Below are 24,408 nucleotides of genomic sequence, written 5' to 3'. Positions count from 1 at the left end.
TTATTCACAAATAAATTTTAGAAATGGCTCAGTTAAGAATAATATTTACCCTAGCAAGGATTTGAAATACCCAGTCTGACTAAATCGATGCGACATCCCAGTCTGACACTCGGAAATTAAAAATTCAAATAAGACTACAATTTTTGAGACTAAAAGTAAGGCCATAATAAATTTTATTTCTGTAGCCTATCCTCTTAATTTAAAAGGGAAAAAAATACTTCCAAAGAAGCACTTGATTTTGTTAGCAAAGAAAACTTTCTTTAAATTTTGATTGATATATTTAATAATTATTACACAAACTATAAATAAAATTAAGGTAAAATGCACTTCGGCAATGTTAAAATTACATTGGAAAAACACAAAAATGAGCTAGTGAAACGAAACACTTAATTTCATATTATTAAGATTTTATAATAGCTTAATAAGAATTAAATATTATAGTTATTGTATACATTAGATAGAAAAAAAAATATGAAGGTTGGCAATAGCAAATAAAACACTTTTAATTTCCAAAATAAGTTTCATAACAGTGTAATAAAAATGAAATATTAATTATCGGCGCACTTCAAGGGCATCAAATTGATTTCACAAATGATATTTTACCCAATAGTAGCATCCCTCTGCAGGACATTGAAAAACAGTCAATAGAATACACAGCCCTTAGGAGCCACTTAGTTAGAGTCAGAGTCTGCTCCTATATGATTCCTAAAATTCACTTTTGCCTTTTTCACTCTTTTCCTAAACTTTTCATATTTTAATTCTTCATCAGAACTAGGGGTGTTATTTAAAGTTGTTGAACACTCTTGGTGATTTCTGAGATTTCTAATGGAATATGCGCTAGAACTCGAACAAGGACCTGTAGCACAACCACTATCTGATGCACTAATGGTGCGCCTCTTTTTAGTTGGTGTGTGATAATCATACTCAAAATCAGTTTCACTATCAGTAGCACTTAAGACAACACTCCTGTTGGTTCCATTCACTGGTCCACCTCCACTAGTAGAAGCACAGCCATCAAGATATTTTCTGTCAACAATTTGAAGAGTTTCTTGTGTAGTTCCGCTAGTCGAGGCTCTAGATGAAATTTCATTTCTTGTACTGCGATTGGAGTTGCCGTTTGACATTTCAAGGGCGGAAATATACTTATCTTGGGTACCATTCAATGGAGTTGGAAGAATATTTATTAAGTTGTCTTCCTCTGCGGTATTATTCGATTCATGATTGCCATTGGGCAAAGAAATCTCTTCCTCCGAATCTTGATCGGTAACCTAAAATTTATATTAATATTATTAATATTAACATTATGCTCTTACAGCATCTATATTTGTTAAATTGATTACAAAGATGATATATCAGCAATGGCCCCTAGTACTAATTTTAGTTTCTAGACTCAAAAAGATGTGGTCCAATCCACTTCCCTTTAAAAAATTTAATAGTATGATTTATCTGTTATACATTAGTTGTGCGCAAGATAAACAACATTTGGAACCAATACCTTATCAAATGTTATCGAGAGACTGCCTTATCTAACTAAGCCTGTATATGACATCTTGTAGCGTTCTACAAAACAAGGAGGTGTTGCTCCAAGCAATAATAAAAAAAGAATATTCTTTTAGAAACCAATACTTACTCTAAATACAGCATTTGAACTGGTAATTCCGGTACTTGTGCTTGGTCCATCTAATAAAGTATTTGAATTGGATCTATCACTATCTCTTAAACTCTGTCTAGTACGGTATGTATAAGTCCTGAAAACAATATTTTTCTACAGCTTGTTAAATACCGACCCCTTATTATTTTATTAACATATTTCTAAACAAGGATCTCTGAAGCTACAGTTGATTCTAACAGAAACACTTATTTGCATGTATATAAAACTTTGTATAAAAACTGGGATTGAGAATTTAATTCTGTAGTAATATAAGTAATAAATACCCAGTCTAAAAATGCTTCTTTGATAAAGAAAGTTAACGCTTTCTAGCAGAGGTATTTGAATAAACAGTGAACAAAACTGTACTAGTTTCTCAATTTTTCGAGTTCTGATTGAATTAAAAATGCTAAAAGTATTATTGAAAGTTTCACGTAATAATAAAAGTTAAATCAAGATAAATTATCTACAGGGAACTTCCTCAACAATACTGGAATTTGTCAATAAATTTAATTTTAAACGGTTAGTGCCGTTTCGTCGATGTTGATATCTCAAAAAATTTTATTACAGAACATGAGCGTTTTTTATAACAGAATTTTATGTCTTGGGAAATTATCTTATCTTATCTTATTATATCTATTTAACAAAATAATGAATAAAACCCGGAGTTAAATTTTGCAATAAAATATTTAAATTGGAAAAAGCTAAGAAGTTTTAGTTACCTATTATTTTCCAAAGTTGATTTATTTTTTCTTGTTTCTCCAAATACATTTTTTCTGAGATTTTTTCTGGAACATCCATTTAATTTTTGCTGCGCCTTCTGTTTCATTTTTCGCTTTTTCATTTTCTCCTTTAACAAAGTTCTGAAATGTGATATTTTTTTTAATGTAAATTTTAGAAAGTTACAATCACCAACCTCTGCACTGAACTTGGCGACTTATTGTGTGCCATCTTGGCCAATCGATTTCTTTTCTTCGATATGAGTTGGGCTATTTTGTTGTATTTGTGCTTCTTTGGTTCCTCATTTGTAGAATTTCTTCCATTACGAAACATTTTTGAAACAAGTTTAGACCAATCTTGCTCCTGGTCATCGCTATCGCTATCAGTTGAAAAGAGATCTTCAGAACTAGATACCCATCCTTCAATCTCTCTTTGAATTAAAGAATCAAAAAATGCCATCATTTTGGCATCTTCAAGTGTTGATTGGTCACTATAGTCATGGGAGATCCTCTAAAAAGTTGTATTTTAGCATGCAAACATTACCATGTAACAAAAACATACCTCACCACCTCCACCCACCAACTCAACGTAATCTTGATGTGAATAGACAATACGAGCAGGATCACAATGTTCCCTCAAAAGAGATCCTCGCCAAGTTCCTATCGGGATAGTACTCCACAATTTGATCATTTTCTCAACCCCTGATGATGCTATTAAGTTGTTATGTTTATTGTAACGAACTTGATTTACAATGGACCTATGACCCCTTAGAACCATATGTGAGGTACCCCACTCTGCTGAAAGAAATCATTTCACATAATCATTAATTATATTTTATGGCTTGGGAATGACCCATCATTTTGCAAAGTAGAAAGTTTTAAGAGGAAAAATAATAGTTAATTAATGAATTATCTCAAATATGTCATCGTTAAATTCTTTTAAAATTATTTTATATGAAGTATTTACAGAAATTTGAGGAAATATTCTGATCAAAAAACAAGACCCATACAAAAATAATTTTCCAAGTTAAGATTTATCACATCTCCGTTACATTTAAAACTCTCATATAGAGACTTTGTATGAAGGACTCATAATCTCACCCAAGTTTCACCTCGACAGTCATTATACAAATATGTTGTCAAGCAAGAGAACTAAAGAAAGATAAAAATGCCTTAAAAATCCTCTGGCGAAACTGGATCATTGAAGGTTGCAAACTCCTACTAGATGGATGGAGACTTACCATTGTCTTGAGGTACTTTCCACATATATAAATTAAAGTCATCAGATCCACTCAGGACATATTCGTCATTGTCACCAGCAAATGAACAAGTCTTCATTGTACAAGAGTTGTAATACTGGGGATGATAAAACTGGCACACAGCTTTCTCACACTGGGTTTCATACAACACAGGAGGCAATCGCCGCCTCAAAGCCAACACCATTTTACCAGTTGAATTGAAGCAAGCACTAATTCCACTTGCTTTACCACTACTTACATCATAATGGACTAATTCTCTAAAAATTTTTCAAATTTATTTATGATATATAAAATGGAAATTTATACTTTCCAGATATTTAATCACTACTTACTCTTTTGGTTTTCGGCAGTCCCATAAGACGATGCCCTCCTCTGAATTAGCAGATACCAAAAATCGAGGGTTAGTGGGATTGAACATCACAGAATGAAAGCCAGTCTTTTGTTTTGCAAGGACTTGCGCCTCTATAAAAACATCTCTTTGAAATAATTATTGAAGTTGCAGTTGTAAACATAATTTTAATTTTTTCTCCATATATTGTTCTCTAGGAGCAGTATTTATTTATATTTATTAATTAAAATAATAATAAATTGTAATATTAATAGGATAAATATTATTGGGCAACACTTGCCTTGATTAGGTGCCTCACGAACATCAAACAATAAAAGTCTCCCATCTTCACCAGCAGTTGAAATTATTTCATCATTCTGAGGATTAATACTTAACCCATATACTGGTTTTCTATGAGGAATACTTGTTATGGCATTTCCACTACAAAGGAATAGAGTACAAATGAAAACAGTTTGTAAGCAGAGGTTTGATTGTTTTGCACAATTAAGTAATGTGGAACTTAATAACTCAATAACTTTGATAAACTAAAGATTCAAGGCACAAAAAATATATTTATTTTGCTTACGAATAAACTTCATGGATAATAACTTGGTCATCATTTCCTCCAGAGAAGATCCTTTCATTTCTTGAATCAAAGGCCACACAAAAGATATTGCTAACATGTGGTTTTCGCATTACTACCGGACTACCTTTGTCATATATTGATTCGAGGACTGACCATAACAAGACTCTTCTATCATCTCCACCTTAAAAAATTAAAATACATATTTTATACAATACATTGTCAGAATTGTCTAAAATATTTTTGGGGATTAATCAATTTGTTAAATACTCTTATTCCCTCACCTCATGTTTAATTCATTTTTTTTCTATTCAAAATTCAGCTAAAAAGGTAGGTAATTTTCGAAAGTTTATCTAACATATTCATTTTATGCATTTTGGATAGCAACTAATAATTATCTAAGCTTCTTTTAGATATGGCCACCACTGTGTGTAGTAGGAAGTTAGCAACTTTGAAATAATATAAATGATTAATTCAATACCTTTGGCACTCAAATTTCGTAGAAGGATAGGAATGTGATAATTCAATACTTACCAGAAACCAACAGTTCACCCTCAGCAGAAAATTCAATAGCGTTAACACACCCATAATGAGCAAAAAGATCTTTTCTATAAAAGTTTCTAGCCCTTGATAACCGTTCCGAAAATATTCTATTTTTTATCAACAATGTATCATCGTATTGTCTGTCCACTACGTATTTTAAAGGATTTAATACCGATGGCCTAGCCATTAGAATTTTATATAAAGTTTATTAACTAAACAGCCACTTTTGTTGACAAAAGTCCACCTAATACATGCACGTCAAACTAAGAACTCCGTCGTGTCACAATCAGCTGTTCTGTGTATTGTCGAAAACATACTGCTTGTAGATACAAGCTGGAATAATGAAAACTTTATCTGATAGGCATTTGAAATGCATTATCAAATAGCAAGCCAAATAGTCATTAAATATCCTCATAAATTAGCATGGTAAATTCCAGGAATGATTTTAATAGACATTTCTTTATTTTTGGAAATTATCGATATGGATTCATACTTCAATTCGACAGAGACGGCTTGAGCCCTAATCCAATATTCTAATTTCCCCTCCCACATTGTACCCGATCTTGCAATATTTTTCATGCACAATAATTTTCCCATCATTTTTTGAACACCTTCATCAAGAAAATTATGACGTTCCAAAACTCAAAACTTCCTAGTCTTAGTCAAATTACCACTTATTATACAGTAAGAATGTTCAATTTTTGAACAATCTTACCCAAGGTATTTAAAATTTTGCACACAAGAAGTTTTAGACACTGTTTATGGATTGTGCAAAAGTTATTTAAAAAATAAATTAACAGTTTTCAATATTTATGGAGATGTGGGTGAAGTGGGTATTGAACCATTTCAATCCGATCAAACACAATATTCAAAGATCACGAGAGAATTATTGGAAGCCATCTTGATTCCTACAAATTTGTCTGCTTTTTTAATATCATACTTCGTATTAGTTTTTTAGTTAAATATTCAATATGAATTTTAAAAACGATGAGACTAGCTACAGTGTTAACAATTGATGATTGATGCTTAAAGATATGGCGTTTAGAATATTTTGTGAAAACGTGTAGAGAAAAGCAATAGTAAAAAAATAAAACAAAAGCAACATGATAAAATAGGTGGCAATTAATGTTTTATCAGCCGTTTTTTTTTAAACAAATTTAATTATATGTAACCACATCCGATCTTACCGGATTTTTGCGTTACGCATTGAGTTTAACTCAGTGGCGTAGTGCGCTCCGCTATGTTTCGATTAGATTTTTTTTTCAAAATGTGCAAAAATCCTCCGTCCAAAGATATGGAAATAAATTTTGTATCTGTGTCATAAAGGTAAAGTTAAATAACACGGGTGATATGTTAACCCGGTTAAAACTAAGTCTAAGTGTTAAAATTCAAAATCGAATCAATACTTCTATTATTGTTTCCGAACTATTTTCCGGAATATGTTAATAGTACATTATGCAAAAGGTTTAATAAATGTTATTTTAGTCACGAAATTGTTTTGGCACTAGCAGAGGAAGTGCTTAATAAACGAAGTAACTGAATAAGTTCATCAACGTGTTGCAAAATGTACATTACTACTACTACAACCCTTAGTTTTGGGTACATTTTTGAAAAACGTCAACACAATAGCTAAAATCTATCGAAAACATCCGATCGCTCTCAAATAGCTTGGGACTGTGGATAACGAAACTGATTGGGTATTTTATAGTACCGAGAAGAAAAATAGTTTTTGTATATCTAAAAATGTTGCCGCTATGTAATTTTAGTTTCTATTTTCTATTAACCATCCAAGATTATGCAAGAAACGACCATGGATTGCAATAGCGTATGAAATCTATATAATGCAAGATTAATGTTCCCAAAACAGCGCAACTCGGGGCAAAATTTTAATAAATAATATTTACGGTATTCAAGAAATAATTTAAAAAAATGTATATAGGTTTTCGGAAAATTTCTTACCCTAATTAATAAATTAGATAAGGGATTTATTCTGGGACACTCTGCATCAATATTGTGTACTTCGTACTTCATCGCCAAGAGACATTTTTATTCTGTTCGCATCACTTTAGGTAGGTAGGTTATGCTTATATGTCTACATTTGCGTCGATCTGACACTGTTACGCCAATGAAATTCTCTTGAACAATTTTAATGACTGTGTGATGCAAACTATTCTAATAGTCGTTTAAAATTTTGCATTTGAAAATATGCTAGTGTCGTATTTTTTGTTATGGTCAAAATTGTTTCTCTCTGTAAATGCATTCAACATAGATGTACGTCACCCAATTATTATAGTTAATCCAGACAAATTACAAAATAAAACTTACTTCGGTTATTCGTTGGGACTTTTTTCAGAGAATAGCGGAGGGTGGTAAGTATCATTTGCATTATTCATTAATTTTATTTTTGAATAATATTTAGTTTTCGTTATTTTTTGCACCATTGTGAAAACAGTAAAAGACCAATATCCAAATATGTGGATAATTCATTATAAATATTCCAAAATGAATACACAGAAACTAGCAAATCGCTTTATATAAAGGAAGTAAATGGCGGTGAACTACAAGAAAATAAAATTTCGGCACCAAAATATTTGTATGTGCGTCGGATTCCATTTTGTTCAAAACCCAAAATATAATTTCGATTTTGGAAATGTTTTGTTAGTTTCTTTATTATTATGCTTCAAAATTATTGCTTTTTGCAAATTGGTATTGTCGGATATACGAATTATTAGGAAAGGTATAATTCTGTACAAAGTTTACCATAAAATGTGGTATTTTACCATTATTTTTTTTACCATTACAAAGTACAATGGCGTGTTTCACCGGGAACTTCCTTGAACTGTTGTTGCGAAAATATCAGTAAAACAAATTTGAAAATTTTGCAATACACTGAAGTCCGGCTTATAAATATTTTTTAATTGGCAACTAAGTGCATTATTTTAGAGTAACATTTTTGTTTTCAATTTCACAGAGGGCTCTAGATGCTAATCATAAGTTATATCATTTAGTAGATGTATTTAAAAACACTAAATAATCCCAAATATGGAGATTTGTATTACCTTTTTGTTATATTTACTGATCGATTTAAGGATCACGGCAATTGGAGCACCTGCTACGACCAAGGATGGAATTGCAAACGTAGGAACTTTGTACACATGCCCATTTCTCGAAAATTGTACAGAAGTTCATTACAAAACGATAAGTATGCACATTTTTTTTACAAATTAATTTAGGAGCATTATAAATCTACCAATAAGTACAAAGTTTAAGTAATTTGTACAGCTAAGTTTTTGTTTACGTTCATAAGTTGATAATTTTTAGGCGGGTATCCACATAAATTGAGCGGAAATTCTTGGATAGGTGGATCCATTGACGTTAGTAACAAATTTAGAAAATTATGTGTAAGTTGTACGAATTCGTTATGTTTTGATTCGATTAATTAGCAATATATATATATATATATATATATATATATATATATATATATATATATATATATATATATATATATATATATATATATATATATATATATATATATATATATATATATATATATATATATATATATATATATATATATATATATATATATATATATATATATATATATATATATATAAAAAAATAGTCATTGTCAGCTATTGTAGTTATTTGGGGTTGTATACACCAAATACTTGAAGTTATGGTCCCCTTACTAATAAAACATATCAATTTCTTACAAACCAGTGCTAAAGACAGGATAAGTCTTTAAAAATTATTGCATTTGAGTTACTCGCAAAAGGGTATGTCCTTTGATATGTACAGGACACGTGAATTTTTGCATTTATAACGCATTTTAGACTCATAATCATAATATATTTTAAAAATCTTTTTTTTTTTCAACCCTCAGGTTTCAAGCGTTGGGGTGCACATAAAATAAGATTATTGCTGGGTCGAAGCGTATAAAGATTTAACTTTTTAAGATTTTTTTAACTTTAACGCTTTCGCCAGTTCATTTTTTAGCCATGAAAATTCAACACAGTCTTAACTATTTATCCTGTATTTTAGGTTTCCTCATTTAGATGGTATCAAGAAGTGGCACTACCTGCCCCCTTTATAATTATGACTGGAGGGTTATTTTTAACAAATTTAAATAAAACTTCTGTTGCATCATTATCGCCACTAAAAAATGGTAAGTGTTGATTTTTAATGGAGCATTATAGCATACGGACATATCTGACACCATGATTATTTTTTTCCAATATAAGAGTAACGATCAGTTAAAGAAAAGTATGCGCAACATAAAATACTTTTTGCTTAGTATGGTATAATTTTTTTAGACCTACATACTAGTTCAAAAGTTTTTTACTACGGAGAAGCCGCCGTAGGATTCTCTATTCATTTTCCTTCAGTAAGTATCCAAATCCAGTGCAGCGTGTAAGTAAACTAATAAAACCGATTTATTTTTTTATTAAGTTATAACCGTAGTCATTTGTTTTATAAAAATGCTTTTGGAAAAGGTAGACTTTATTTACAGCCTGTAAGGCTTGTCAATGTGAAACGATTAAAGGTGATTGGTAAGATATTTATCGCAAAATAAAATAAGTAGATACAATAAAAGTTGCCTAATATTAAACAATTTTCGTTCTTCTTAAAGCAGCAGTTACTTATGTGCAGTGTGTTTATATGACTTGTTGTGTTAGAATGCCGATGAACTACTCCTGGGTGCCCCAGGCATTAACAACTTCTTAGGTTCAGTGGTGAAGATAGACAATTTTTTCACAAAGCAACATCAGGTCGTGGAACCTGCAGGAGATGACTACAATGAATTAGGAGGTAAGGTGCATTAAAAGTTTTTTGTAACATATACAATGGAGTCGTGATTATATTACTGAACAAAATATTTTAGATAACTTTTATTATGGTAAAACAAAACCGAGATAATTCAATGGGAGCTATGATTGTGATCATACTAGTAACAGTTTCTTGTCAGTTTTTTGCCAGTGCCGACTTGCTATCCTCGGAAAACAAGTCGATACTGGCAGTATTGCCAATCTAATAATATTTTCGAATTTTTGCTAGCTATCACTTTCCGGTGAGATACCTTGCTTATTGCAGAAATTATTTTGAAAAGTCGGTAAGCTAGTTTTAGTTTGTACGGCTGCCCATTGTACATTTTTCCAGTACTAGTTTTGCAATTGCAATTGTGACAAATAGAATGTTTTAAAGGGAACAACATTAGAAAAAATATTTAAGTTGACTCACTTTCAGGGTATTCGGTGACATCGGGATATTTTTATAATCGAAATGAACTGTATTATGCGACGGGAGCCCCCAGAGGAACGTATGGGAATGGGAACACTCTTAATGGACTGGTAGGCGAATATTACTTTATTTCTAAAATATACGTTTGTTGAATGATCAAATATAAACTAACTAACTAACAACTAAACTTGTTGTAAGGATAATAAAGTAATCCGCGGGTAAGTTACTACATTTAATACAATTTCATGATTAGATGATGATTTCATGATTAGTTTTGTATTAAAAATTAAAATTAACACATACCCTTATTTAAAAAAAATATTCAAGCAATCACAAAAGTTTCCATCATGGTGTATAGAGTGAGCAATACTCGATATCCCAGCTTCAGAGAAATTAAAAGCGATAGAAAAGTTAAGGCAAAAGATTCATAGATGGAATGAAATAAAATCCATTTTAGAATTTTTAAAACTCGGAAACTGAAAACTAACTTACATTTTTACAGAGTTAAAAAGATATATATTTTTTAGGCACAAATATTGCTTTAAAGGTTACTTTGTTGTTTTTATTTTTTATCTTCTGCAACGCTATAATCTCTGCACAAAAATGCGAAACGAAAATACTCTTTTGGTTTAATCCAAACCTTCATCCGTATTATATAATTTTTTCAAAATCACAATTTCTAAAACAAAAAATTATGGAGCATATCGATTTGGATAGTTTATCATGTTATTATGTTATGAAAAAAAGCCACATGGAACGGAAAATTCAAAAAATGTTTTTCTAACAAATTCGCTCTACATCGACACGGTTACCGAGATCTAAAGCTTCTATAAAAGCGTAGATTCTACTAGAAATTAACCCCATTTCTCTGCGAAATTCAAATGACTTTTCTTAAATGTTCAAAAATCCAGGTATGTTTCCGAAAAAAATAAAAATATTTTAGAAATCAAATTTGCAAATTTAACGTAAGAACCTTTTTTAAAGGTCCTTTATCCTTAGATACCAGAGGGAGATTTGGAAAATACTGTAGAAAATAGAAAATGTGATAAGTAGACGCGAAAAATCAAAAAAATGAATTGAATAGGCACATTAAATTAGCATTTATGAATTGCGTCCTTTTTTCATAATAAACTTTTACGTTTAAGATGTTCTTAAGTGCATAATTCATTATTTTGTTTGTGAACGCTTAATATTTGAACGTAATTTTATTAATTTTGCTTATTGTTTTAGGTTGTATTATTTATCGTCGGATATGAATTCAACAGATTCGGAGAGTTACGTTCGATTACGAAAGCAATAATTTCTGGCACTCAAGTAGGAGAATATTTTGGTGCTTCCTTGGGATCAGGGGATCTCGATTCTGATGGATTAACAGACTTAATAATCGGGGCGCCCTTCAGGAAAAATGGATTGGATGGTTATAATCACGGATCGGTATATATTTATTACGGGGCAAAAGTAAGAACGATTTTTATTTATTTTTATATTATCTAGTAAATTTTGCTCTCTGTAAATTAAATTAAAAAAAAAATTGTAAACTTCATTCCATATGTTCTGAAAAATTGGCACATGCTGTGAATACAAATTACAAATTATTTGCTGTAATCTTTCAGGTATTTTAAATCTTTTGTTTCTTGAACCACATAACACAAATAGGGTGTCGCAAATATTTTAATCAAACGTTGGTAACTACTGCATTGGCTAACTATGTGATACGTAGAATGTTTGAAAGCTACACATCTGATTACCTTCTTTAATTGTCCTTGCTTTAAAAGTATAGCGAAAACGACAATGAAAAATTTTTATTAAAATAATAAAAATAAATATAATGAAATCGGATGAAAAAAAATTAGCTAAAGTTTGTGAAAAGCGGATTATTTTTGCTTAAATTGTTATGAAAATCTTATAGGTGGATCCTATACATTAATTAAAAAATGTTAAAGTTTCTTTCTCCGTCATTACAGAAACGACTAAAGCATAATAAAGAAACGGACAAATTGGACGGTACGGTTAGCGGCGGTCTTTTTGGCTCCTCCATTATGTACTTATCTGATATTAACAAAGACGGATATGGGGGTAAAGTGACCGATACAATAATGTAACTTGATCTAACGAAAACATATTATTTTTAGAAATCGCTATATCTGCCCCTTACGAGGACAAAACGGGAGCCATTTATATTTACTCCTACAGAAAATATCAATTAATATTGATTCAAAAGATTTTAGGTAAAGATGTTGCGCCTGAAATTAGAGGATTTGGCATAAGTTTTTCGAGACCGGCTGATATTGACGGAAATGGATTTGTAGGTAAATTTACAATCCAAAGAAGGTAGAGTCCGAATTATTATACTTGTTTTACACTGACAATAAATTCATGAACTAATTGATGAAACGCATACTATTTAGAGGTTGTCTTTGACTGTTTTTGCTATGTGTTTTTCATCATACTTGGTTTACAATGAATGCTCTCCTGTATAACGGTGTGTCCTATTGTTGGAGAGTTTACGGCGTATCTCCCTTATTAATGAATCTAACGTGTTGCGGCTTTCGTCACACAAGGCTACTTTTTCATGAAATAAAAGGTAGTACAAACTTACTTAAATACCAAGTGATTTTGGAAATTTTGAAACATAAACTAAACTTGTGTCGTTTTATGTACCTATTTTAAAAATTTACTGGGGTTAGCAAATACATTTGTTTGAAACGACCAATACGTGACTTTGATCATAAGTCAAGGAGGATTTCTTAAAAATTTACATTTCTTTGGCAAAAACTAGTGCAATGCAACCCTAGATATTTGATTTTACCGTCAAAAAATTCAATAATATATCTACAAAATCTCGATACATAGTTTCCTCGTTTTAAAAATCCACGTAAAAAGATTTCTCTCATGTAGTATATTATAAAACAAGTGTGGTAAACGAAAAAGTTACAAAACGAGTTGCATACCATACTTACACAATAATCAGTTTTTCGGAACATTTTTTTTTTGTAAAACAATACAACGGCATTTTTGTACTCCAGTCTGTTAAACACCTAATTATACACCGATCTAGCGTGCGGAAAGCGTCACTTTACCATGTGAGTTTCTTGTCCCACGAATCTAAGCTCATTCGGACATTTTCGGGATATTACCACACGGGTTTCGGACCAATCGGATGTTTTCGTAGGTTTTACCGCACGACGGTCAAGTCTGACAGTCATGTCAGTGAATGTATTCGTTTTGTTTTGCAAAAATGTAATCAAAAACTAACGGTCGTAGGTAGAATAGTATGCAACACGTTTGGTGCCAAATAAATTCATGACTCAAATACCGTTTACAGCACTTGTTGCATAATACATTAATGAAATTAAGCACGGAGAACAAAAACAGAAGTCTTTTTACTTGGATTAAAAAAAAAAAAAGATTTTGTTGATAAACTTTTGAACTTCTCAATGCTAATGTCAAATAGATATGTAGCGCTGTACTTGAAAAACATAGAGTTTTTAATGTACGATTTACAACCAAAGTCACGCATTGGTCGTTCAAATGTATTATCCAACGCCTGGAAATTTTTGCTAAACTAAAATTATTTTTTTCGAAGTAAGGGAAATAATAGAGAAAGTTACTCAGAATTTTGCGCAAAAGCAAGAAATATACTAATATACATGGTGTTGCATTTCAATTTACAATGTTGTCATGTCTTTCGAGTTGAATTGGTAACGCTGGTAGTGTGTTAATATTTCAAAAATATAGTGGTGCACTACACAACAAACTTGACAAATGAAGCCTACTTAGGTTCTCCAAAATTTCAATACGGTACTTACCGTGAATCACACTTTATAACAATTTGAAGGACGAATTTCTACAAGTAAGTTAATGAAATTTGTTCTTTATTGTTTTATGACGCTAATTGGAGTTATGTTTAATGGTATATGGCAAAAAATTGGTTATGTTGGTCGATGAAAATAAAACATTATCTTGCTTTTAAGAACTTCCTAAATTTGATGAATATTTGATATTAAAGTGATGCCTTGCACTGATCAAATTTGTTCGTGAATCAACTTCATGAATTAATTACAGAAGAAATTGTCATTGTAAAAATAGTATGACAAAAATAACGATGACGTCATCGGTTCCTGGGCAAAAACATTGTTTAATCCTCTTAGACCTTGTGAATAAGTTGTTCTTTATGTTTTCGCATGCACAAACTCTGCATAATGTTTGCGCGGAGGTCATGACGTCACTGTACGTTTTTACAATAATTATATTCTAGCTTTATCCGTATGCGCAATTTTGTAGATTTTGCAGTTGGATCGTACGAATCCGGACATGTCGTTTTACTACGTTCTCAGCCAGTTGTAGCTATAATAGCTCGCTTAAAAACAACGCAAATTCCTCGACACAGCAAACAGTCATCGTTCCAAGTGTGTTTTTTCTATTCGGATTATAATGAGGAGAAACTAGGTACAAAATATATAGATATGACAATAGATCCTGAGTGAGTTATAAAATGTTCGACACCAGGATTGTGAGTTCTTATTAATTTTTCCGTCACACAAACATCACAACTGACAGGTTCAAAATAGATATTGATTAACAATAATAAAAGTGATTAAAAAATAATCCAGAATGAAAAAAAGTAGTATCCCATTGTAGTGATACTAAATATACTTAAAAAAATCAAGCAAGTGTACCGAGTTCCAACTACATGATGATTTATAAAAATCTTCACCATTTACTCGGTTAAATACTTAGATATCGATTGATTATAGGAAAAAATGGGATTAAAAATTTTATTATTTTTCCACGCTCTACAACATAGTACAAAATATGGTATGCTTTACTTACAACGTTTCGTTTTCGAGAAAGAATCATCAAATTCAGTTTTTACAGTTACCAAAATTAATTTTTTGTCATTTTTGTATTCTTTGGGCATCCTAGTCTTTTGCAAAGCACGGCATGTTTAACTTCTAACCATGCTATTATACCAATATTTATTCAATACTTCCTATATACCTATATACAAATCAGTGATTTGCATTTTCTCTTTTTTTTACTGTTTTATTGTCTCGTCTCTAATTGAACCACATCTGGTTGGTACACAATAAATCGTGATTACTTTATTACATTGTCACTAATAAGTTGCTATTTATTTAATAAGAAACGCCATACTAATAAAAACATTAACAAGCAAATACGATTAAATTTGTTGCCACAAAAATATAATTAATATTTTACCATTAAACTCCGCAGAAATTACAAGAGAAGTGATGCTAGATAAAATGTTAGGAAGAGCGCAAGTATTGGATAAAAAGGAGATATTTAACATAACTATTCTTTATAAAAAGGAAAAATGTGAAACCATCAAGTTTGCTATAAAGGTAAGCATTTAATTCGGTAAAATGTTCTCACATTTCCTGTAAATGAAATAAAAAAACATCCAATTTAGTTTATCAGTTATTCTAATTCAATATAATATATAAATAATAATAAATAATATAAATCAATATAAATTAATTTTAAATTTACCATTAAAATAGAACAAGAAATTATGCCACTGCGATTAACTCCAAGGTTGAAACCAAACAACATACAGTACAGATTTTTACAGCAAACCGCATTTTCTAGAAAAATAGGATAAATTGGAGAGAACCAATAACAATAGCTGTGTCTTATCATCTCGTCGGAGAACTCCAACAGAAGCCTCTAGCTCCAATTTATATCCATCCCGACATTAAAGTAGGAAATGACACGTTCTGTCGCTCTTGTCCGGTTTTAGATGAAAGCCGATCAAGTAAAAGGACAATACTGGGCAACATGCAATGGAGTCAATTTTGTGGAAATGACAACAGAGCATGTAAATCTAAGCTTAGTATATTTGGAAGGTTTTCCAAGTTAGGGTACGTAAAACTTGCTTTTTAATTTTAGATTCTTTGTCAAATCGTTGTGATCTATTTGTCTAAGGTACTTTTATCCCAAAGCTTGTTATTAGCTTTGTCCGCGGTAAGTTTTCCGCACCAATTCGAAATCGGTATTGATCTAATTCAACTCAGAAGCTCCAAAATTTTGGTGACGTACATGTTTTACACATTTGAAAGAAAGTTTGTTAAGGTGGACGGTGTAGATTCTGAAAGATCACCTCTGGAATAAGGATCTCATTACTCTAAATTTGTATCATAAAGTACCTAAGGTGATTAACACTATCTCTGATTTCTAGGTACTACAATCAGACCTAAATAGTTTTAGTGAATACTGGAAAATACGACCAAATAAGTGCTTCAATTAAGCTTTATAGTTTAAATATTGTATTTCTAGAAAAAACGTCCTGTGCCCAGGATATCGAGGTAATGTTAGTTTCCAAGTTATTGTTTGAGAAACATATTGAAACAATAGTTAACAAATCGTATCGAAACTATATAATGCGAGTTTTTATAGATTTTCCCCATAAAAAATTTAGGCAAAGTAGCACTCGTTAGCGGCACTCCTGTACAAAATTTTAAAATTTTGTCATCAGTAACTTTTATGACCCAATCAAAGAAATATGTTGGCCAAATTTTATTTAGGGATCTTAAACCATTTCAGAAATAATTATAGAAAAACGATTATTTCGGGTCTCTTTTTCTAAAGAAAACGTTATGTTTATTAATAAAACTAACGTTATTTTTAGGATTCTATTTACCCTAAAATTTAACGGAGCATTTTTTGATACACATGCTTCAAATTCTACTCTCACAAATTGAGATCTTAGGGTGACTCTAATTGATTATCTCTTTGGTAGCTAGCATAGTAACAAAACCACAACCGAAAATAGTCCTTTTTTATACCGCCTTCTCTAAAATACCTAATTATACACCGATCGAGCATGTGGAAAGTGTTATTTTACATCACTTTCGTTATCTATGACTGCGAGCAACTTCGAATATTTCCGGGATATTAACCAGCGATTTGGGAGCGATCGGATGTTTTCGGAGATATCACCCACGGCTTGAATTTTGACGTTGGGGAATTTTCACGGTCGTGCCACATATCACTCAGTGAATGTATTCGTGTTATTTTGCAAACCTGTACACAAAAACTAATGGTTTGTTTAGTAAAAACTAACCAAAACTAGTGGCTCAAATGCCGTTCACCAAACAACAATATAATATTTAAAGACAATATGTTCTTTATTTGAAGTCAAAAAACCCATTACAATATTTTTTGATGTATTGCCAACATCCCTTGGAACATATGAGTTTCACTACATCACCATCTCGTGTTGATCGGCTTTTGATCCATGTACAAGGTCTGTAGACATCAGTTCATAATTATTCTGGGGAGAGTGGGTTAAAATGAAACTAAAAAACATAAACGATGTTCGTTTGGCAAAAAACGAATTCTTAGGTAGAAGCCATTTTACATTTAAGAATTAGTTTGAAAAATTTTTAATTAGCGGCCCTTGGATGGGAATTTTATTATGCAATATACCACTTGGGGCACGGTTCATAAAATTATTTTTTTATAGGAACAATCATTCATACGTCTTGGGTTCTTCCGACTTTGTTACACTGAACGTCGAAGTTGAAAACGAGGGAGATCCGTTGTATGGAACCTTGTTAGAAATAACACTTCCAGTATCCATGGGGCTCCGACAAAAACCTTCAATTTGTCAAATAGAACTTAACAATAAAGTTGTTTGCGAAATTGGTGACAATGGCGAAGAGTTGTCGAAAATGGTAAATAATTTTTTCCTATTAACAAACAACTTAATGTATGGACACGGTGGAACGCGAGAAATTTGATGTAAATTTTATCACTTTTTTTTGTGTTGTCGATGTATTTGCATCGTAATATAACCGCAATTTTTATTTGGTTAAATGAGATTGTCTGTATGTTGTTCCATTTTCTGCTTTCCTTTCACCTTCTTACCGATTTTGTGAAAATAAGGAAATTAATTAATATCTTTACAACCTGCGGAAATAGACTACTATAACTAGTTTGTAGTCCTTTTTGATATGATTTCATCCATTTTAGAAGGCAACGTGTTTTGAAAACGTTAAATATCAAAATTATATATTATATATTAAGATAACTTCCTAATTTAGGAATTGTTTTAGTTTTCTCATGATTTTGAATTGGATATGAGAACTATAAATGATGGCACTGAACGGAACCAGTTGAACATATCCTTAAAGGCGCACAGTACCTCCGCAAATCAGCCCACGTCAGTCTTAAATATGACGATAACTTTAGTTAGAGAAACAGATTTTATTATTACCGGGTATGAAGAAATTCAATATTTGGATTTGGTTTAATTAAAATCTACGAAACGTTATACAGTGTTTGACGGTGGATGCTACCTTAGATGTTTACGCGAACGGTACATTGGATTGTTCTCAAAATTTAGTTGCGATACTTTATGATCTTAATGCTGCGGCGTTGTCGCTTCTTCGAAAAAGTAACATCAACATTAAAATTTTCAATGGGACACCATCTATATTATAATATTTTCCTTGCCGCTAATACTTTGTAATTGTTTTTAAATAATTCGTTTCTATACCTATTGTTTCTTCAATAATACAAGCGTTTCCTCAATCACTTAATATTTATTGAATTTTTCTTTACTATAAATGGACTGTATCTCACATTGCGGCGACGTCGCGACACATGCCGTGCACGTCTACCCCGTAACGCTACAAAATTGTTACTAGACTAGCAGAAACGTAGACCTTGCCGGTTTGGCGTACAATGCCCTGTTGTCACATTGACTGAAATGTCCGGCATGTTTAAGATACACAAAATTAAAAAGAAATTTACATAATTTTGAACCCAACATACCCCCAGCCTTGAAAGAACCCTCTTTCAAAAAAAAAACAACAAAACAAACTTTCTTGAAAATCAATTTGTCTTAGACAACCTTTGAAACCACTTGAACTGAGTTTTTTTCTCACCCACTTTCGTGAAACAATGGACACAATTTTGCGAATGAACGTTTGATGACACCTTCACTCGTTTTTACATCAGCCAGCCGACTAATGTTGTCCTTTCCTGGGTATAACTGAACAATGCGTCCCATTTTCCAACACAAGGGAGGCACATTTTCTTCTTTCACGATCACCAATGTCCCTTCCTGCAGAGTGTCCCCGCCAGCCTTCCATTTCAGCTATGTATTCCAGTGACCAACGAGACCAAAAACCTTGTTGGTGTTGTTGAATACGTTGATAGCTAGCAAGCCTATTTTCAGGTTGCTCGAGCAATCGTGGGTCCGGTAATGAGGTTGCCATTCTTCCGATCAGGAAATGGGATGGGGTTAAAACGTCCAAGTCAGAAGGATCAGAGGACATTGGAGTGAGAGGACGTGAGTTTAAAATGGCCTCTATTTGACACAACAAAGTAGAAAAATCCTCATAAGTCAAATTTGCCTTGCCCACAGCTCTTTTTAAATGGTATTTTACACTTTTCACCCCTGACTCTCATAAACCCCTGAAATGAGGCGAATATGCCGGAATAAAAGACCAATTAACACCTTCTGTCGCAATCAATGTCCTTAAAATGACATGATTATTACGCAAAAATTTTCCCAACTCTCTCAGTTCTGTCTGAGCACCCACAAAATTTTTACCATTGTCTGAAAACATTTTTTCTGGTTTGCCCCTCCTAGACACGAATCTCCTGAAAGTTGCAACAAATGCTTGCGTAGACAGACTTGTTACAGCCTCTAAATGTATTGCACGTGTGCAAAAACAAATAAATAAACAAACATACCCCTTGTACAAACGCGTGCCCCGTCCCAAAGCTATTTTAAAATTGAACGGCCCTGTATAATCAACCCCTGTGGTATTGAATGGAAATTGTGGGATCACTCGTGACTTAGGTAGGTCTCCCATCTGTATTTCAAAGGACCTAGGTTGAACCTTCGAACACACAACACATTCATGCACCACCTTTCTCACAACATTTCTGCCCTTTAGTGGCCAATAAATTTCCCTTAATGAACTGAGCACTAGTTGAGGGCCTGCATGCAGTAGTCTCAAATGCTCTGCCTTAACAATCAATTTTGTACATGGATGTTTTGGGTCTAACACAATTGGGAATTTTTTGTCATATTTAAATTCTGAAAGCGCTAGTCTTCCGCCTACTCTGATTAATCCGTCGGCGTCTAGAAACGGATTTAAATTTGACAACCAACCCTTTTTTATCTTCTTACCGGTCTCCAAGATTTTCTGCTCAATTTCGAAACATTCATCTTGTGATAACTTTATTAACATATTTTCAGACTCTTGGAGTTCCTTCACTGTCAAATTCTTTGATTCGTGACTATCCAATTTTCTGCAACGTGCCGTAAACCTTAAGCAATATGCAAATACCCGTTCAATTTTGTCCAACTGGAATATCTGGAAAAAATCTCTAGACTATTCTTCTCTGTATTCAAAAAGGCTTTTACTCGCTTCCTCCTTTCTGGAAGTTCCTCTAAAGGTACATTAACACCCTGATTTGGAAAGAAATCTTGTGACAACCATTGTGGACCTTCAAACACAACTTGGAAGGAAAAAGTCCCCGGGATACTAAGTCTGCGGGGTTTTCTTCTGACCGCACATAATGCCAATTGTCTTGATCCGTCATAGACTGAATTTGAGATACTCTATTTGGGACAAAAGCTTGGAATTGATTTGCTGGTGATTTTATCCAACTTAATGTTACTGTAGAATCGCTCCACAAAAACAGTTTCCTGAAATTTAACGTCATGGAAGTTTGTACTTCTTTTATCAACCTTGAAAGTAATAATGCACCCGACAATTCCAATTTCGGTATAGTTAGTGCCTTTATCGGGGCAACTTTACTTTTTGCACACAATAAGCGAACGACTACACTTCCATCCTTCGTGACATTTCTGACATAGACACATGCTCCAAACGCTTCTTGTGCAGCATCACAAAATCCATGAAGTTCGATGTCCTCTGCATTGTTGCTACCTACATGTTTTGGAATATGCAGCATGTTTAATTTCACCATTTCTTGCTTAAATTGTTCCCACTCTTGGGCAATATTGGTCGGTACTTCATCGTCCCAATCCAACTTGAGAATCCACAATCTTTGTCAAATAATTTTGGGAATGACGACATATGGGCTGACTAACCCAAGTGGATCGAACAGCTGGGCAATTTCTGACAGAATCTTCCGTTTTGTGGTACTTGAATTACTTGAAAATTCTCTCGCCCTGTAGGTAAAGATATCTGCCTGACAGTCCCAATACAATCCCAAAGTTTTGTGTTGATGCTCTCCTAGATTAAGAGTTTGTAATTCTGCCTTGGGCCTTATTCCAAATTGTTCCAAGAACTCTTTCTTGTTCGAACTGAACTTTCTGAGCTCAAACCCACCAGATTTTAAAATTTCACAAACACCCTTACATATCTGAATCTTGAATCGACGAGGCCCCTGATATCAAATCATCAACGTAGAAGTCCTTGCCAATTACCTTTGAAATCCTTGCAAACACCTTACCGCTAAAAATGGACTTGAGGTTAATCCAAACGTCACCGTGTTTAAATTGTAGACCTTGACTTCTTCTACTGGATTTTCTCTCCACAGTATCCTTTGTAAATGGCGTTGACCTTCCCTAACCCATACTTGTCGGTACATTTTGGCGATCTCTGCGCAGAATGCTACTTCATGTTGTCTAAACCTCAACAAAATTGAAATGATATCCTCTTGAATTCTTGGCCCCGAAAATTGCAAATCGTTAAGTGACACACCCGAGTCTGATTGTGCAGAGCCGTCATACACAACCCTTAACCTTGCTGTAGAACTTCTTTCATTTTTCGCAGCATGATGTGGTAAGTAATAACACCTTTCATTCGTGATGTCCTCACTTACTTGAGTCATGTGACCTACCTGTTCATACTCTCTCATGTATTCACAATAATCTACATGTAGTTGCTTGTCCCTGGCAAATTTCCTCTCCAAAGAGTAAAATCTCCTCAATGCCATCTCTCGAGAATCTCCCAACTTTTCAATACTCATTTTCAATGGGATTGCAACAACAAATCGACCATCCTGATCACGTCTTGTTGTTGACACAAACAAATTTTCACAATCAACTTCATCCCGTGTCATTCCCTCGATTTGACCTCCACCTGGCTCTTCTAGTTCCCAAAACTTGGCCAGTTGGTCTTGTACCTCTGTACCGATACTTAGGTTGCACACCGTTTTCTTAGGTTTGACTCGAGATCCTTGTCCACTGATGTAGCCCGCTACTACCCATCCTAACCAAGTGTTTTGTAAGACAGGTTTGTTTTCCCCGATTCTTCCTACTCTTATGAGTTTCCAGAACACTTCATCAGGCAAATGAAATTCACTGTTTGGTAGACAAATATTTATTGGAATGTTTATTGGCCCTAACTCAATTTCACACAAAGGAATCTGATCACTAATTTTCGGAATGATTAAACAACTGATAGGAATTTGGAAATCACCTTTCTGAGAACTGATTTCTACTTCACACCGTTTCGAAATCTTTTCAGTGTTTTGACCAATCCCAACCACACACACATTCGCATCTTTTGTTTTTAACTGAAGTCTGTCACACATTTTCTCGAGTGACAAAATTGCTCATTGAAGCTGAACCTAACAAAACCTTGCAATGATGCACATTGCCACTCACATCTTTTATTTTGACAATCGCTGTAGAAAGTAACACCTGACCTTGAGTCCCACAATTTCTAATCGATAGCGCCACAGAGGTTTTACTTCCTTCCTTTGAAGACGCTTCTACAGCCTTTTGCACGTCAACAATTGGGGCACTTTCAACACTGCCATGTTCAGTTTGGCGTTGGTTATAAAAATGTAATAGAACATTATGCCCGAAACCACACTGCGAACATTTTTCCCTTGACAATTAAAACTAAAATGCTTGTTCGAAAAACAACACATGCATAATTTGTTTCGTTTTATTTGCGCAATTCTCTGGCTGGTTGTTAACTCCAAAAATTTCTTACACTCGCTGATGTCATGACCGCTTTTACAAATAACACACTTACTTTTTTCAACCCCAGCAACAAAAACCCTTTGTTTTTGCCCGGTAAAATTTTCCTTCAATTTTGTCCGGGAATTGTTTTCCAAGGTCTCTAACAAGTCTGCACGGCTTTTTAGAAATTGCTTAAAATCTTTTAACTCAGGCATCTCTGTTTTTATTTTAAAAGATTCCCACTCCTTTAATGTTACGCGATCAAGTTTAGTGCCTAAATGATACAAAATTAACGTGTCCCAAAATTTTACAGGTTCTCCCAAATTTTCCAAGATTCGTAAGTTCCTGTCTACGTTATCAATTAAATTTCTCAAACTTGAAGAAGATTCATATTTTATGGGCTGTATATCGTAAATCCCCGTAATATGATTCTGCACCAAAATATGCTTGTTGTCATATCTTTTTCACAAAATGTCCCACGCGATCTCATAATTTGAAGCGCTAAATTCTAATGATTGAATTACCTCCTTTGCTGGAGCCTCAAGTGATGCACGCAAATAGTGAAACTTTTGAATGTCGCCAATCGACTTATTCTTGTGAATTATACTATCAAACGTGTCTCTAAATTCCAGCCACTTTGAGTAGTTTCCAGCAAACGTTGGTACGTTTATTAAAGGTAATCGTACACCCATCGTTTCATTAGAATTTGGCAGTAAATTTTCCTGAAAAATGAGTTGGAATCCGAATGCGTAATATTTTGCAAACACTTATTTTTGTTGTTCGTATCATTAAAATCACCCAAAATATTTTTTGCCTTTGCGACAATATTGTAAAATCCTGTTTGGAAAACTTCCCTTTCATTAAATTGGCTCTCTAAATCTGTTTCCGAACATAATGACTCAATTTCACTTTGATATTGTTCAAAAATATCTAATAACTCGATTATTTTCTCTGTTCTAAATTGCAATTGCATAAACACTTCTTTTTCTGAAGATGCGCTTTCAGTTTGCACATTGAAATTTGTTAAATACCTTTTAAATTGAGATAAGCTCGCTTTTACACTAGCTCGCTTTCTAATTAATTAATTGGTTTAATTGCTCAGCCATTTTGCTGATTTTTGACACACAAAATAGAGACCACAAACTACAAAATC

General features: G+C 33.0%; 2 protein-coding genes across 4 annotated transcripts in view; one reads left to right on the top strand and one right to left on the bottom strand.

The window, feature by feature from the left end:
• Positions 1-273: 273 nt before the first annotated feature.
• On the bottom strand, positions 274-5,527 carry LOC132699195 (DDB1- and CUL4-associated factor 5). 2 transcript variants are annotated; one of them, XM_060665786.1, is made up of 10 exons: positions 5,072-5,527; positions 4,541-4,721; positions 4,256-4,395; positions 3,959-4,088; positions 3,609-3,883; positions 2,930-3,162; positions 2,565-2,878; positions 2,371-2,511; positions 1,631-1,748; positions 274-1,268 (listed from the first exon to the last, which is right to left on the bottom strand). In XM_060665786.1, exons 1-10 carry the CDS (start codon positions 5,265-5,267, stop codon positions 672-674), a joined length of 2,325 nt encoding a protein of 774 aa, XP_060521769.1. In that variant the 5' UTR covers positions 5,268-5,527; the 3' UTR covers positions 274-671. The 2 variants fall into 2 exon arrangements, with proteins under 2 accessions (XP_060521769.1, XP_060521759.1); XM_060665776.1 differs by having other exon boundaries at positions 275-1,268; positions 2,930-3,165.
• Positions 5,528-7,210: 1,683 nt separating this feature from the next.
• Positions 7,211-24,408, top strand: part of LOC132708779 (integrin alpha-8-like) — a 41,039-nt gene continuing 23,841 nt past the window's right edge. The window contains exons 1-16 of one of the 2 annotated variants that reach the window (XM_060681363.1): positions 7,212-7,449; positions 8,170-8,282; positions 8,402-8,481; positions 9,131-9,254; positions 9,403-9,473; positions 9,766-9,898; positions 10,334-10,437; positions 11,558-11,785; positions 12,292-12,403; positions 12,460-12,636; positions 14,612-14,776; positions 15,566-15,693; positions 15,941-16,212; positions 17,817-18,027; positions 18,409-18,572; positions 19,536-21,258. In XM_060681363.1, coding sequence (XP_060537346.1) covers positions 7,286-7,449; positions 8,170-8,282; positions 8,402-8,481; positions 9,131-9,254; positions 9,403-9,473; positions 9,766-9,898; positions 10,334-10,437; positions 11,558-11,785; positions 12,292-12,403; positions 12,460-12,636; positions 14,612-14,776; positions 15,566-15,693; positions 15,941-16,212; positions 17,817-18,027; positions 18,409-18,572; positions 19,536-19,563 — 2,274 coding nt within the window. In that variant the 5' untranslated portion in view covers positions 7,212-7,285 and the 3' untranslated portion in view covers positions 19,564-21,258. Of the gene's footprint in view, positions 7,450-8,169; positions 8,283-8,401; positions 8,482-9,130; positions 9,255-9,402; positions 9,474-9,765; positions 9,899-10,333; positions 10,438-11,557; positions 11,786-12,291; positions 12,404-12,459; positions 12,637-14,611; positions 14,777-15,565; positions 15,694-15,940; positions 16,213-17,816; positions 18,028-18,408; positions 18,573-19,535; positions 21,259-24,408 lie in introns of those variants that run through there. The other variant, XM_060681355.1, reaches the window with a different exon arrangement.

Source organism: Cylas formicarius, unplaced genomic scaffold (assembly GCF_029955315.1).
Source record: "Cylas formicarius isolate icCylForm1 unplaced genomic scaffold, icCylForm1.1 PGA_scaffold_10__41_contigs__length_53128322, whole genome shotgun sequence".
In the NCBI taxonomy this organism is placed as follows: Eukaryota; Metazoa; Arthropoda; class Insecta; order Coleoptera; family Brentidae; genus Cylas; species Cylas formicarius.
The sequence above is the reverse complement of the archived record's forward strand: the minus strand, read 5'-3'. Positions and strand labels throughout refer to the sequence as shown.

Coding starts and splice junctions, on each gene's coding strand:
- LOC132699195 (XM_060665776.1), bottom strand. CDS start 5,267: ATGGCTAGGCCATCGGTATTAAATCCTTTAAAATACGTAGTGGACAGA. Junction 4,396..4,540: donor ATTATCCATGAAGTTTATTC/GTAAGCAAAATA, acceptor ATTCCTTTGTAG/TGGAAATGCCATAACAAGTA. Junction 3,884..3,958: donor GACTGCCGAAAACCAAAAGA/GTAAGTAGTGAT, acceptor AAAAATTTTTAG/AGAATTAGTCCATTATGATG.